Raw genomic sequence first — 15,086 nt, forward strand, 5'->3', positions numbered from 1 at the left:
CACGGGAAGAGAGCCACTATTGGCTGTGGAGCGGATGCGCCACGGGACTTGGGGTATAAAGGGACATTGGGACTTGGGCTTGGAGCTCCTCCTTCTCTTTCCTTCTGCACCCACAAGTAAAAGTTCCTTGAGAACCGAGAAACAGTAACCGTGTCCTGGTTGCGTTGGACCCTTGCTGGCGAGGGTCCGACAAGCAACTGTGGCTCTGGGAAGTGAAACAATGGGTAGCTTTGCTCTTCTTTGTACTTCTCCACATTTTCTCCATGAGTGTACACTTACTTGCGCATGTATTCAGGAAAATATTTTAAATATATTTATTATGGCACAGTACACTGTTCTGTACCTGAAGAGGCTCTAATCACCAAAGAGATGAGGTTTCCAGACACACATCCCAGCCTCTCTCTGACTCCCCCATCCCTCCATCCCCACCCCACCACAAGCACACAGCACCCACATCTTCACCATGCCTCGGCTTCCAGGAACAACCACCCAGGGCACAGCCCCGGGGAAAGTCAGGGCAGCAGCCAGTGTGGGTCACGGAGACAGCGCGGAGAAGGGCCCAAGGCCCCCGGGGCCTCAGTCCTGCAGCTGCTGCTGCACCAGGCGGCTGTAGAGGTCCTGGCCCTCCCGGAGCTGGGAGGGCTCCAGCAGCCTTCCCTGCCTCAGCACCAGGATCTGGTCGGCGTTCTGGATCGTCTGCAGCCTGTGGGCGATCACCAGCACCGCTCGGTCGCCCTGGGACTTCCAGTCCTGCAGCTGAAGGGAGAGGACCACCAGGCCTCAGAAAAGGAGAATGGGATAGACACCTGCTACGCACTGAACAAGATTTGGCTCCAGACATCATGCCGACGTTTCATTCCCCAGGTCGTAAATGGATGGTACCAAGAGGCTGGAAATTAATCCAGTTATGCTGCTCAGGAAGTGGAGCTCGTGAGAGGTCCTTAGGTTGCTGGAGGGGGACCCTCAGAAGAGGGCTAGTTATAAAAAGGACAAATGGGGCCCGAGCCTCACCAGGAGGCCTATGAACCTCCAAACCGTGGGCCCAAATACATCTCTTTCATTCACAGCTTGTCTTAGTTTGTTATAGTGATGGAAAACGGATTGCTACAGCACCACAGTTGAGCAGGGACCCATCTCTTGTGACTTAGGGTGAGGAAGGTGTGGGAAGGGGTGGTGGCTAAAGGCCAGCACTGCCTCCTCTCTCGGCTGTGGCTGGAGGACAGGAAGGGGAGCAGTGGCCGAACCAAGAGTGTCCCACAGCACCTTGCTCTCCATTCCAGTCCCCGTGCCCAGGAAGGCCCGGACTCCCTCCCAAAATGGGCCATTTGCTCTCCCCACCCTGCCACAGCCACCAAGCATGCCCCCAGGACCCACCGCCCCCGACCCTCCCACGCCAGTACTCACAGCCTGCTCACACTGTGCGTCCAGGGCACTGGTGGCCTCGTCCAGGATGAGAACCCGTGGGTCCCGCACCAGGGCCCGGGCGATGGCCACACGTTGCTTCTGTCCCGCAGCCAGCTGACTCCCCTTCTCCCCGACATCTGAGGAAGCCAGAGAAATCCCCTCCCTCAGCTACAAGTGACCACAACACTCCTCTTCCCCACAAGGAGGGGCGAGCACGGCTAGGACAAGCCAGGAGGGAGGAGGGCCCAGTGGGAGGAGGTTCCCGGGGCTGAGGGCCTGCGCAAGCTGCTGTGTGGAGGGAGTGCTGTCTGCACCACCCCCTGGGCACAAAGACCCCTGAGCAAGACAGACAGGCTGAAGAATTCAGGGTGCCAGAGAAGGGGGGGAGTCGGAATAGAGGAAAGGGTAGGGAAACAGTAAGCATCCCGCTTCAGGGACACAGCGCTCAGCCCAGAGCAAGCCCCATTTTCTCTGGCCCCAGGAGCAGGCACACCGCGCTCGCAATACCTGTGAATATCCCACGCTCCATTTCCCTTATGAAGTCGTCCGCCCGCGCAGCCTGCACGGCAGCCATCACCTGGTCATCCCCGCAGTTCGCAAGCCCATAGGCGATGTTGTCCCTCAGGGAACCCGAGAACAGCACAGGCTCCTGCCCGACCACAGCCACCTGTGCACAGGGGATGGCCGCAGAGGGTCACGGGTAAGCCCCAGGGCAGGGCCCCTCTCCTCCTCGCCTGCCTCCCGCCAGACACCCCCAGCGCTTCCGCCCGCGATCCCCCGTCCTCTCTCTGCAGGCGCTGCTTCTCTCTCATCCGCAGGCTCTCTTCTCCCACCGCGCCCACCTGGCGGTGCAGGTAGTGGTGCTCGTATTCTGAGATGGGTTCCCCGTCCAGCAGCAGGCGCCCCCCGGTGGGCTGGTACAGATTCTGCAGCAGCGCGGCCACCGTGCTCTTCCCAGACCCGTTGGGTCCCACCAGCGCCGTCACCTCCCCGGGACGGAGGGTGAACGTCAGCCCCTAGAAAACCAGGCAAGAGTTAAGGGCCTGCTTCCTCTCCCTCAGGACGCCGGCTTGGCGTCTCCCGCTCCCACAGGAGCAGCCGCAGGCGAGGGGGCCAGGCTCCCCCCCGCCGTGGCCTCTTCCAGACACCTGCAGCACAGGTTGGTCAGGGCGACTGGGATATGGACTCCCCCTCCCACAGGAGCAGCCGCAGGCGAGGGGGCCAGGCTCCCCACCCCACCCCGCCGTGGCCTCTTCCAGGCACCTGCAGCACAGGTTGGTCAGGGCGACTGGGATATGCAAAGGAGACGTCTTGGAATTCCACGAGCCCCTGCAGCGTGGGAGGAGCCAGGGTCCCTGCTGGGGGCAGATTTGGCTTCCGGTCCAGGTAGCGAAATACTTTCTCAGCAGCTCCCACGTTGCTCAGCATATCCCCCCACATGTACACCAGCGTCTGGAAGACAGCGGCGGGCACGTGGGGCTGATCACACACACACACACGCCACTGGGGAACCAGCTCCCAGGTGCTCGCCCACTCCCGGCCCCTCTGCCCACAGCCAGGCTTCTCCCCTTCCTCGCCCGAAGCGGATTCTCTACCCTTAGCTGGACTCGCGGATGGAATCTAAGGGCCGTGCCAACAGGCAGCATTCGCAACTTAAAAGGCCATGGCGCAGCGGGTTAATCCTCCGCCTGAGGCGTCAGCATCCCATATGGGCGCCGGGTTCTAGTCCTGGTTGCTCCTCTTCCAATCCAGCTCTCTGCTATGGCCTGGGAAAGCAGTGGAAGATGGTCCAAGTGCTTGGGCCCCAGCACCCCCTTGCAAGACCAGGAGAAAGCCCCTGGCTCCTGGCTTCCCCCCTCCTTCTCTCTCACTCTCTGTAACTCTGACACCCAGTCCCACATCAGAGAGCCTGAGTTAGATTCCCAGCTCCAGCTCCTGATTCTGGTTTTCCTGCTAATGCAGACCCTGAGAGGCAATGCCTGTGGCTCAAGTGGGAAACCTGGGTTGCATCCCCCACTCCCAGCTTTTCCCCAACCCCTGCCACCCAGCCCAGGCATATGGCATTTGAGGGCTGAGCAGCATATGGGAGCTCATTCTCTCTCACTCTCTCTTCCCCAGGCCCCATCTCTGTCTTCCTCCCCATAAATAGTAAATATATAGATAGATAAATAAATAAACCACGAGGACTCAATTAACTCAATCCAGGCCATTAAAAATAAACTCTACAGAATAAACAACCTATGTGTTCAACAAATAAAATGTAATAGGGAAATTTTTGTTAGTGCAACAGGGAGAGAGGAAGGGAAGAACAGAGAGAAAAGGAGAGAGAGATTTAAAAGACTTCTCAGCCAGTCACACTATGTGGAATCTTATTTCAGTTCTGATTCAAGCAACTGTTGCATGTATGAGACAACTGTTAATTTGACCACTGGGTGTATTTGATGAGTTTGAGGAATTATTGGCCTTTTTTTTGGTATGACAATAGGCTTGTAACTATACACTTAAGATCTTTGTATTTGGCCGGCGCTGTGGCTCACTAGGCTAATCCTCCGCCTGCGGCGCCAGCACACCAGGTTCTAGTCCCGGTCGGTGCGCCGGATTCTGTCCCGGTTGCCCCTCTTCCAGGCCAGCTCTCTGCTGTGGCCCAGGAAGGCAGTGGAGGATGGCCCAAGTCCTTAGGCCCTGTACCCCATGGGAGACCAGGAGAAGCACCTGGCTCCTGGCTTCAGATCAGCGCAGTGTGCCTGCCGCAGCGCACCAACCACGGCGGCCACTGGAGGGTGAACCAACAGCAAAGGAAGACCTTTCTCTCTGTCTCTCTCTCTCACTGTCCACTTTGCCTGTCAAAAAAAAAAAAAAAAAAACTTTGTATTTTAGAGACATATATTTACATAGGAAACTATTACTTTCTTAGATTTGCCTCAAAATAATACAGCTGTGAGGAAGTGGGTGTGGCTACAGATCAAACAAGATTGAACACAAACTGAAAATTATTAAAACAAGGGATGGGGCCACACAGGTTTGTTATATTATCTCTTTTTTCTGTGGCATGAATTTGAAATTCTCCAGGACAAAATTAGTTGGTTTTTTGGTGTTGTTTCAATGTTTTGGTTTTTTGTTTTTGTTTGTTTGTTTATTTGACAGGCAGAGTAGGTAGTGAGAGAGAGACAGAGAGAAAGGTCTTCCTTCCGCTGGTTCACCCCCCAAATGGCCGCTACGGCCCGAACTACGCCGATCCGAAGCCAGGAACCAGGCGCTTCCTCCTGGTCTCCCATGTGGGTGCAGGGCCCAAACACTTGGGCCATCCTCCACTGCCCTCCCAGGCCACAGCAGAGAGCTGGACTGGAAGAGGAGCAACCAAGACTAGAACCCAACGCCCATATGGGATGCCGGCGCCACAAGCGGAGGATTAACCAAGTGAACCACGGCGCCAGCCCTAGTGTTGTTTTAATGTTTAAGGGAGAGAAATAAAGTCCAAAGCTTGGGAAGCCACAAGAAAAGAGCGCGTGCGGGCCCCTCACTCACGTGCACGTGGCGGCCCACCTCCTCCTGGTAGAACAGGAAGGAGAGCAGCCCGCCCTTCGTGAGCTCGCCAGCCAGGATCTGCCGCAGCCCGCAGTTCAGCATCAGCACCTGCATCCCCAGCTGCAGCAGCTGGGACGGGAGGAGAACGCGGTGAGCTGAGAAGGGGTCTCCCCATTCCATCCCCGCCCTGCCCCCCCGCCCCACCCCTGCGGGATTGAGGACCAGCTCTCGGCTCCCCTAGCCTTCCCTTGCCCCCTCTGGGGTCCCTCCGTTGCCGCCGGCCACCTCACCCTGCGCAGGAGCAAGTACAGGGCTCGCTCCAGGTCTCGTCGCCACCACAGCTGCCGGCATTTTTCCAGGGCCTCCTTGTAGCGACAGACCTCGTGCTCCTCAGCCCCAAAACTGCGCACGGTCGGCAGCCCTCCGACGGCCTCCCGCACCACCTGCCCTGCCCGCGCCACCGCGTCCTGGATCTGCAGCAGCACCGCCTGGCAAAGTGGGGCAGCGGACAGGTGGGCCGCGGGAGCGGAAGGCAGCCGGCCCCGGTCTCACTCCGGCCCAGCTATCTGAACATGGCAAGCTGCTCTTCCCCTCCAGAAGGAATTAGCACAACCACAGTGAGGAACAGCACGGAGGGTCCCCAAACACCAGACTACGACCCAGAGATCCCACTTCTGGGTCTACACCCGAAGGAGATCAAGTCAGCATATCAGAAACACACCTGCACTCCCGTGCTCACCGCAGTGCAATTCACAACAGAAGCTATGGAATCAACCTAAGTGTCCATCCACAGAGGAATGGACACAGGAAACGTGGAACAGACGCATAGAGGAATATTATTCAGTCCTAAGAAAGAATGAAATCCAAGGACAGGCACTTGGCTGAATGGCTAAGCCGGCCAGTCAGGACGCCCTCGTCACACACCAGAGTACCTGAACCCACACCCTGGGAGGCAGCAGGTGATGGCTCGAGTCCCCACCACTCAACGTGGGAGGCTTAGAGTGAGTTCCTGGCTCTTGGCTTTGGCCTGGCCCAGCCCCTGCCATTGTGGGCATCGCAGGCATCATTTGGGGAGCAAACCAGAAGATGGTCACACTCCTTCTCCCTCTCAAATAAGTAAATATTTCGTAAAATAAATAAATAATGAAACCCTAACTTTGCAGCAAAACTAGTGGAACTAGCTAGCGATCATGATGTTAAGCAAAATACACCAGACACAGAAAAACACAAATGTGGAAGCTTTAAAAATAATCTTAATAATTGATCTGAACGCAGAACAGTGATTTCTAGAGGTTGGGACCCGTGGGGGAGGGGATAGCAGACAGAAGTAACAAATTCTAGTTTCCCACAGCCCAGCAGGTGCCTAGAGTTCTCAGCAATGCTCCCTGTGCTGTGCAAACCTGGAGGCGAGGAGGGGATAGACCCCAAGCACAACAAAAGGCATGGAAATGGAAAAGCTGGCTGCCTGGTTCGATTGATTTACACTGTGCAAATATGCTGAGACGGTGCACTTTATGCCATAAAAATACACAAGTAGTGCATGCTAATAAAAAATTCATTCTGAAATATTTTCATTTTCTCTGAAATGCATGGAAGAGGGGAGACAAAGACAGAGAGAACTCCCATCCGCTAGTACACTCTCCAGATGCCTGAGACGGCCAGGGCTGGGCCAATGCTGACGCCAAGAGCTGGGGACTCAATCCAGATATCCCATGTGGGGGGAAGGAACCTCATTATCTTCTGGGAAAGATGCACCCCCACGGGGTCATGATCTTCTGAACTCCCACACCCCCTGGTGGATGCCTGGGTAAGCAGGCTGCAGTCTACACATACACTCTCCTTTCCACTCTCAGCACTGAAAAGAGATTCTCTCTCTCTCTAGGAGGTCCTCTAGCTACAAACGTGGAATCGCACTCCCCTCCACGCTCTGTTCTCCCCCCAGGGTTCCGTGTCCAGTACCTGGTGGCGGCTGCTGTACACCTTCTCAGCTGCTATGGTGAGGGGCACGTCGAGCAGAGAGAGGAAGGTCAGCTGGAGGGACGCGTGCAGCATGAAGCTGTACAGCCCCACCACTTTCACCAGGCTTCGCAAGAGCACGTTGGCGTTCAAGGGCAGCCAGCGGCTCATCAGCAAGGTGTCGGAGCTCAGCCGTGAGTTCAGCTCTCCTGGAGAGGGCGCAGCCGCAGGTGAGGAGACGGAGCCCCCCACGGAGCTCCCTCCTGCCTGTCCCTCCACCCGCAGAGAGCCTGGGGGCTGCAGCCCTACTCTGTTCCAAGGGAGTCAAGAGGAGCCCCAGGCCCTGGTGCCTGGATGGAGGCAGGAGGGTACCGGCCGGGGGGGGGGGGGGGGGGACCGCAGACCTGGACTCCAGGCCTCACCTGTCTTAGTCTCCTGGAAGAAACCCAGGTCCTGGCGTAGCAGCGAGGAGAAGAGCTGCTCCCGGACCCGCACGTTGATTCTGGACATGATGAGCATGAAGAATCCTCCTCGGCAGCCTGCAGACAGCGAGCTACGGGGTCGGGCGGAGAAGGGGCGAGGGGGTGCGAGCAGAAGGAAGAGAAACACAGAATCAGAGACAGCAGCCGAGAGAAGAGACAGAGAATCGAGGGGGAGGGGAGGAGCATGAACGGAGCAAGGAGAAAGGGAGTGTGGGAGCCATGTTACAGTAGGCACAATTCCACAAGGGTTCATGGGGTCTGCACTGTGCTAGACACCAGGGAAAACAAGAGCTACTGGGAAGAGAAGCAGCCCGGTGCTGGCGTCTGGCCTGGCCTCCATGCACCGTCCCTCCAGGCTTCTCCCCGATCCCGGCCTCTCCTCCCCTGCCCCAGCATCCTCCTGACAGCCACTGATGCTCCTCTGCAGGAACTGCAGCCATGAACCCCTGCCCTCCCTGTCCACAGAGCCTGGGGTCATGCTGCCCACACGATCATGCCTGGAGAATTGCCGCTGGACCAACACTAACGCCTACAGGCAGGTGTCCCATGGGTTTCTGCTACACATTTAGTTGTGACGGTCAAGAAGCTGGGGGTACTGCCAGACACGAAATAATGAGGGACCGGGCGCTGGTGAGCGAAGTGAGAAAGCAGTCAAAAATGGTGAGGCTGGTGTGGGACTGGGAGGAAGGCACGGACGTGGGTGGGAATAAGAGGAGGGAGCCACTTCACTGAGACCAGGAGGCAGTGTGATACCCTGGGAGTTCTGGGTCCACGAGGGCCACTCAATCAGAACAGATGGATGGATGAATGAAGCAGATGGACCTAAGTACATGCACGCCTATTTTAAGTATCTGGGCAAGAAACGGTCTGAAACTAGCATTGGGGAAGGGCCCTGCAGATTTGGGTCTAGCAAGTGGGCCCAACTGCCTTTCACCTACCTGCCAACAGAGAAGAGGCACATGAAAAAGATGGCGCTGACAAATGCCTCAGGCTCAAAATCACTTCCCAGGATGTCAATCACACGACCGGAATAGTGAGGGATTGCGGTCTCCCCTGCGAGAGGCCCGAGCGGGAAACAGACGTGTGGGCAGGTGCAAAAGGGCTTTTGCCCACCTCCGACCCCAACATCCTCCCCACTCACCCAAAACAGCAAACACCAGGAAGACGCAGGCGGCGGTGAGGAAAGGCCGGTCTGGCCTGGAGAGCTTCAGCAATCTCCACATCAACGCTCTGCTGTCCTCCCGGGCCTGAGCGCCCTCTGCCGCTCCCGGGGGGCTCAGCACAGCCCACACGGCGCAGCTCAGCCCGGCCGCCCCGTAGCCCAACAGCAGCCAGCTCCACGGCGCGGAAGCCACCCTGGCTGCGGGCGCACTCGCCGCCCCTGCGACCAGGGCCCTCAGCGAGAGAAACAGTGGCGTGGCCAGGCACAGCACGGGTAGCCGGGTCCTCACCAGCCCCGACAGCCCTCCCAGAGTTAGCAGCCCCCACAGCCCCCCGAGTCGCAGGGTCCCCTCCAGCCACAGTCCTGGAAGCCCCTGGGGGAGCAAAGCCCCCACCGTCCCCTGAAGCAGCCAGAGCAAGGCCAAATCCGCCAGCAGCAGCGAGGCCCAGGGTCTCGGGTCCGGGAGCGGCATGGCGCGACCTAAGGGTACAGGTGAGAAACTGGAGAGCTGATAACCAATCCTCGCCCCCGTCCGGAGCTCCCGGCTGGCCCCAGCCTCTCCCTGCAAGACGTGGGACCCGGCGCTCAGCAGCGCACGACTCCCATACGGGCGCCGTCCCCGTTCAGCCCAGTACTAACGGAAAAAAAGTCCTCCCGACCCCGCCCCACCCGCTCCTGAGACCCCAGAGGTCCAGGCTACCCCACCTCCACACCCCTCAGGATCCCCGGGGATGGGGAGCAGGGGCGTGGGGTGGGTGAGGGCGTGGAGTGCCGTCTGTGCCCCAGGCCTCTGTCCGCACGAACTCACCGGCGGCGGCGGCCCTGGAGGACTTTCTCTTAAGGGCCAGGGACTGAGCCCTGAAATCCCCTGCCTCCGTCTCAACTTCCTTCTCTACCTGGGTCGGCCCAGGACGCTCTGGCGGCGAGGGGGCCCTGAGCTCTCTAGGGTTTCGCTTTCGCTTCCCGGCCCACGCCCTCTTTCTGCGCGAGCGGCCACGCGGGGGCGCGCGAGACCTGCGTCCCCCGCTGCACCTGCCTTTCCCAGCTCTCGCTCACGCCGCCCCAGCCCGCAGCGAATCTTTTTGCTCTTAGCGGCCGTTACTCCGAAATGCAAAACTGCCGAAGTGTTCCGTCGTCGTTAGGTAAAACAAGGCTGTTCGCAGGATTGGGATGTTTTGTAGTTGCAGCAATACTGACTGTTCTCAGAGTTAACCACCTCCAGCTTCAAGCTGGCTTAACAGGCCATGCAAGCTCATATAAGCCACACCATGAGGGGAAAGCCCGAAGGATCTCTCCCGGAGGGAAGGTCCCAGCCACTCTCACCCGGCCGACGGGGCTCCCCGCTTACAGGCTGTGAACGGAGGAGGCCCCTGTGCTGCCCAGCCATGTCCCGCGAGCAGGGCACCTGCTCAGCCGCCTCTGAGGCTGCCCTCCACGTTCTGACCACAGCACCTTGAAGTCCCGGTACCACACTTTGTCTCCAGGCGTATTAACAGTAATGAAAACAGGAATCAGGTTTCTATGGGGCTGCCTGACCCAGAGCCATCTGAGGATTTGTTGATTCTAAAAATGACTCTTCAGGTTAGAACTGTTTCCAGAAAAAAAAAAAGTCCCCAGAGGGAGGATCCCTTGAATTCCAACCTACAGATTAAAATGTGACTGGCGTGAATACCAGTGAGTCACTTGATATTGAAAATAGTGGGCCCTTCAAAGTGGAGCTTTGAAGTCGGGGATTACTAACGTTTCTCCAACCCAGTCCTTCTGGGATTTTAAAGCTCTCTCCACAGTGAAAAGAGCTGCAGGTGGGACTGCCTGTTTTCAATGACTCCTCTTGGCCAGGTGCTGCGCTCCGTGGTCGGGGCTCCTACCCGTGACCCAGTGCATTAGAGAGTCTGGCCCTGCCTGCCTCTCCTTCCTGATATGGGTCCTGTGTTTCCTCCTCATTCTCTCCGCTTCAGGGAGCCCTCTTTACTGCATCACCCTGTCACCTGCCATGGAGTGTGACACCTCATGAAACTGAACCCCTCGTGTCCCCTTGGACGCCCGGTATCTGATATCTTCAGAGTGCATTTCAGGGTCACTAGCACAACCTTTACGACTTCCACACACACGCGTGAGGAGGGAGCTTTTTCGTCTTTCTCTGCAAAGTCCAGAGCACCTGCTCCAAGTCTCTTCTCCCGGTAGCCCAAGCCCTTCACAGCAGACCAGGACAGTGTGTCCAGGTCAGAACTCTTTAGAAAGAACCCTCGCCCATGTGAAGCTGCAAATAAGAGCTCACACATGGCAATGTCCAGCCTTCCCGGGGCCCTGAATGTGAAGGGAACCCCAGGAAGAAATACGGGGGGAGTCCCATTTTTTAGCCTCTCTTTATTTCCTGGCCCCTCCCCCACAGCCCACCCCTCGCAGCCACAACACGGAGGCATCTATAACCGGTCTCCTTTATTGCGCTCAGCAGGGCACCCAGAAGGCTCCCCAGAGCAAGTGCTCATTGACACGGAGAACACACCCGGGGGTGCACCCGGCCACCCCCCGTCCGGCGCTGAGCCTCGTCCTTCTCCTGGGGCCTAAGCTGGCCCAGGTCCCTGAGTGGGCCCGGCCTGGGCGGGGGCAGACTGGCCAGCCGCCACCAGCATTACTGCTTGGCTTCCTGGTACTGGTACATCAGGTCACTGACGTCGGTGCTCTCCACTTTCACCCAACCGTCCTCCTTCATGTGGTACACTGCGGACCAATGAGAAAGGAGCAGCGTCACCTTTCACCCTTCACCTTTCACCCGCCAAGTGCTCCACCCCCTTTGTGCGCTGCGATGTACTTCCGGCTCTGGAAGCCACCTGCCACCCAGCTTTCTCTGAGTCTCACGATCTTAAATCTCATTCTCCGGCGGGCACCCTGGCACAACGGATTTAAGCTACGGCTTGGGACGCCTACATCTGCATTCAGAGTGCCCGGTCCTAGCGCCCACTGCCAAGCTGCTGCACATCCAACCCAGCTTCCTGCTGATTCTACCCTGGGAGGCAGCGAGTACTTGAGTCCCACCACCCAGGAAGGATGCTCAAACAGAGTTCAGGGCTCCTGGCTTAGGCCTGGCCCAGGCCTGGCTGTTGTGGGCATTTGGCAAGTAAACCAGCCAATGGAAGATTCTCTCTCTCTCTCTCTCTCTCTCTCTCTCTCTCTCTCTCTCGTTCACCCTCCCTTGTAAGTAAACTACAAAAAACCTAGCTCCTTCCCCTCCTCCCAGATGTGGCCGTGGGAGCACAGGTCTCCTACTATTGACAACTCCGCCAGAGTAGCTGTCTCTGTGGGTGGCGTGAACAATAGCTCTGCGGCCAAGGTCATAGGCCTCTTCAGGGCTGAGGTTGGGCCGATAGCCACTGTCCATGACCCCGTAGGCGTAGGTTTTCCCACTTCCAGTGGAGAACATAGTTCCCGAGAGCCGAGTCCCATTCTGATCCACGTAGTAGAGACCAGGACCCTAGAGAATGAAAGAAGATTCCAGATTGAAACTGGAGAGGAAACTGTTAGTAACAGCGGTGCAACGTTGAGTCATAAAACAATGTATCCAAAAGTTCTAATTTGTGGGTATTTGGCCCAGTGGTTTAGATGCAAGTTAAAGCACTGTATCCCTTATCAGAGTACTGGATTCAATTCCAGGCTCAAGCCCCTGATGCCAGCTTCCTGCCAAACCCGGGGAGGCAGCAGGTGATGGTTCAAGTACTTGAATCCCTGACACCCATGTAGAGGATATGGGTTGTGTGTTCCCAGCTCCTAGCTCCAGCCATGGCTGAACCCCAGCTTTTTCAAACATTTGAAGAGATGGGAGCTATTTCTCTCTCTCTTAATACATTTCCAAAATTAAAAAAAAAAACTCATGAAAATAGAAGTAAAAGACTAGCCTAATTTAAAAATGAAATTACTCAAAACTGATTGAATTATGACAGCACTTTGTAGAATCATAGAACCTCTGAAATAAAAAGGAAAAAAATGAACTTGGAATCAGGCATTGTAATAGAAGGGACAAGCTTTAAATATTTATATTTATATTTATAAAACAAATACTAGAACAGTCCCAGAACCAAGGGTTCCAGAGGTGGGAGGGGGGACCATGGCTGTCTCATCTTGGGGGGGGAGTGTGGGGGACGGAGCACACTCACCTTCTTGTCCCAGCCACAGATCATGCTGCCCATGGAGAGCCCCATGCCGCGGTACTGGAACATCATGTTGGAGAGCAGTTTGGAGGCAGCTGACACGGAGATCCGCTCCCCATTCCGAAGGTAGTACAGCCTGGGGGTGGGGGGCAGGCAGGACTGAGAGGATCAGCTCTCCCCTGCTCAGTGGGGCAGCAAGTGATTGAAGACATAGGCATTTGAGGCTTATTTGGTAGGAGCTAACCATCAGGGAAAGCTTTAGAATGTGAAGAATCTCAAGGGAATTGAAAAGCCAAGTCTCCCACAAGGTTGATGGCATCAGTGCTAAATAGCTGATGGAGTACAGGGCGTATGGGCGGGAGCACAGGCTGGGATTTGGGTGGCGTTATCACCCAAAGGCCGTTTGTGAAATATTCCATTAGCACTAACATGGGGCACAGGAGACAAGGGGGAGGAGCAGTGACTGACCAGCAGGGACAGACCCCCCCCCCCCGAGCTAAGAAAGGGGAGAGGGGATCGGAGGCCTCGCTCACCTGCACTCCTTGGCCAGCAGTCGCTCCCAATACTGACAGTCGGCTGCAGAGCCAGACATGGTGCCAAGCAGGTAAGGGTTAATCTCAATCACCTTGTTCACCCTTATGGTGGCTGGAAGAACAGGGGGTCTTGTGGGAGGAGGAAGGACCCCATAGTTCTCCCCCATGTGTCCTAAGTCAGGGTCACCCTTAGCTTTGGTGCAGATGCTGGGCTGCTGCTGCAGGGGGTGTCCAGCTGCCCAGGTGCTGCCCCCCCCCCCACAGCACACTCACCAATGTAACTCCCGGCTGAGGCCCGGGAGTCCACTGCCACGACCACGCCGTGCTGGAACTTGAAGGCGAGTGTGGTGGTGCCGTGGGCCATCTCAATCTGCACATTCCTGTCTGCATCCCGGCCCAGGGACTGCAAGAACTCAGTGGGCTGAAAGAGAGGGGACGGAGAGGGAGACCTGGGACGGCTTCCACGGCTCGGGCTCGGGGCAAGGTTTTGCCAAGGATGGGGGCCAGGCTGGTAGGAGCTATCAGAGCAGGCAATTAGCAACCTCTAGAAAGAAAGGACTTGAGAGAAGGAAGCAGCACAGGGCACCCCCCCACACCCCGCCCCTTGCATTTTCTAGAGCAACGGAAATGAGCGATGGTGACTTTCGGAGAGCTTCGATCCATTCCACAGTCAGCACTACGGGAGAAGCGCTGGAGACCTAAAGTAACTGAGCCTGCATCGGCTGGCGACGGGTCGCAGAGGCACGGCCAGCCGCCCAAGTTCCCAGGTTTCCAGAAAGGCGCTGGGCACCCCTAAACCACGGATCGCCACAAGCCGACGGAAGGGGCTTCGGGATCTGTGCGTGGTGTGCCCTCTCGCCTTCCCAGGGGCGCGCCCTCGCCCTCCGCACTGCTCACTCTCTGCCCTAAGCGGCACTTCCCAACCTTGGGCCCCCAGCCTCACGTGGCTCTCCCCCTCGCCAGGCCCCAGTGTCTGCGCTTGCGGACCCCGGCACGGAACCCGCCGCCTCCCCCATCTCCGCCTCCGGCAGGGCAAGCTCAGAGCAGACCCTGAGACCGGCCGTTCCTCGGCGCTCTCATGCCCGCAGCCCTCGGGGCGTCCTCGCTGCACTGACCTGCATCCCCCGGGGGAGGGCGAGCTCCGGAGATCGCATGGAGAAACTGTAGTGTCCCGGGTCCGAGCCAGACCTGTCTCCCGCCGCCGGGACGGCCCAGTGCGACCGGCCCCCTCGCGGGGCTCCGCACACGTCCAGCAGCGCCATGGTCACCCAGCACCCGGAGATCCGTCGGCCTTCGCACGAGGAAGTGAAAGCGAAAGCTACAGCGCCGCGGGGGAGGGAACCAGCATTTTTCCTGCATCCCCCTCCCCTTTCCAGGAAGAGGCCTTGGCAGGTATCTGAACCGGGGCTGTCCTGCAGGGGACCTGCTTGGCGCTCCGCCTGCACCGAGGTCGAGAGACTGATGGCAAAGGGCAGGCAGGGGAAGGGAAAGCGAGAGGCGCCCTCGGAAGCCCCCTGGGGAAGGGTCGCAGTCAGAGACGTCGGCAGGTCCCGGAGGAGCAGGTCGGGAGTGGATAGGGTGGGGTCTCCTACAGGTATGGAGGTCAGCAAGGGCTGGGGGCCCATTCCCCGGGGGCGTTCATTCGAGCATCATTTTACAGCAACAGAGCGGGGACAGGAGGACCGGGCACTGGGTCCTTGAGGACAGGTTCCCGGCACAACTGGCCACAAGACAGACCCGCAGCGGGTGGGGACAGGGACGCCAGGGAGAGGGCGCGGCCTCATACACCCGTGGCCCTGGCGGGAGCTGCGGGGTCCGCTGGCTCCGCACACCTTGCCAGCCGCCGCCCTGCGGTCCGCGCCCTGCGCACTCCACGCCC

The 15,086-nt window shown here is 57.9% G+C and overlaps 2 protein-coding genes across 3 annotated transcripts; both read right to left on the minus strand.

Annotated features, from left to right (window-relative positions):
* Positions 1-306: 306 nt before the first annotated feature.
* On the minus strand, positions 307-9,481 carry TAP2 (transporter 2, ATP binding cassette subfamily B member). Of its 2 annotated transcripts, XM_062185923.1 has the most exons (12): positions 9,338-9,481; positions 8,509-9,009; positions 8,306-8,420; positions 7,308-7,438; positions 6,889-7,094; positions 5,220-5,417; positions 4,930-5,058; positions 2,668-2,856; positions 2,247-2,420; positions 1,912-2,071; positions 1,405-1,541; positions 307-756 (listed from the first exon to the last, which is right to left on the minus strand). In XM_062185923.1, the coding sequence occupies exons 2-12, from the start codon at positions 8,999-9,001 to the stop codon at positions 577-579; spliced, it is 2,112 nt and encodes a 703-aa protein (XP_062041907.1). In that variant the 5' UTR covers positions 9,002-9,009; positions 9,338-9,481; the 3' UTR covers positions 307-576. The 2 variants fall into 2 exon arrangements, with proteins under 2 accessions (XP_062041907.1, XP_062041908.1); XM_062185924.1 differs by lacking the exon at positions 5,220-5,417.
* Positions 9,482-10,930: 1,449 nt separating this feature from the next.
* Positions 10,931-14,942, minus strand: PSMB8 (proteasome 20S subunit beta 8). The gene is made up of 6 exons (XM_062187427.1): positions 14,323-14,942; positions 13,481-13,628; positions 13,208-13,319; positions 12,681-12,810; positions 11,797-12,001; positions 10,931-11,250 (listed from the first exon to the last, which is right to left on the minus strand). The coding sequence occupies exons 1-6, from the start codon at positions 14,830-14,832 to the stop codon at positions 11,162-11,164; spliced, it is 1,194 nt and encodes a 397-aa protein (XP_062043411.1). The 5' UTR covers positions 14,833-14,942; the 3' UTR covers positions 10,931-11,161.
* Positions 14,943-15,086: the final 144 nt, after the last annotated feature.

The sequence above is a fragment of the Lepus europaeus genome, chromosome 3, assembly GCF_033115175.1.
Source record: "Lepus europaeus isolate LE1 chromosome 3, mLepTim1.pri, whole genome shotgun sequence".
NCBI lineage: Eukaryota > Metazoa > Chordata > Mammalia > Lagomorpha > Leporidae > Lepus > Lepus europaeus.

Bases quoted from the DNA above. Each gene is read 5' to 3' on its own strand.
- TAP2 (XM_062185923.1), bottom strand. From the start codon at position 9,001: ATGCCGCTCCCGGACCCGAGACCCTGGGCCTCGCTGCTGCTGGCGGAT. The intron at 7,095-7,307 runs GTGAGGCCTGGA...CGCCCTCTCCAG, and splicing joins CTTCCAGGAGACTAAGACAG to GAGAGCTGAACTCACGGCTG. The intron at 1,542-1,911 runs GTATTGCGAGCG...TGGCTTCCTCAG, and splicing joins GGAGCGTGGGATATTCACAG to ATGTCGGGGAGAAGGGGAGT.
- PSMB8 (XM_062187427.1), bottom strand. From the start codon at position 14,832: ATGGGCCCCCAGCCCTTGCTGACCTCCATACCTGTAGGAGACCCCACC. The intron at 13,629-14,322 runs GTCAGTGCAGCG...CCTCTCTTTCAG, and splicing joins CCCTCCCCCGGGGGATGCAG to CCCACTGAGTTCTTGCAGTC. The intron at 12,811-13,207 runs GTGAGCGAGGCC...CCCCACCCCCAG, and splicing joins CTGCTGGCCAAGGAGTGCAG to GCTGTACTACCTTCGGAATG.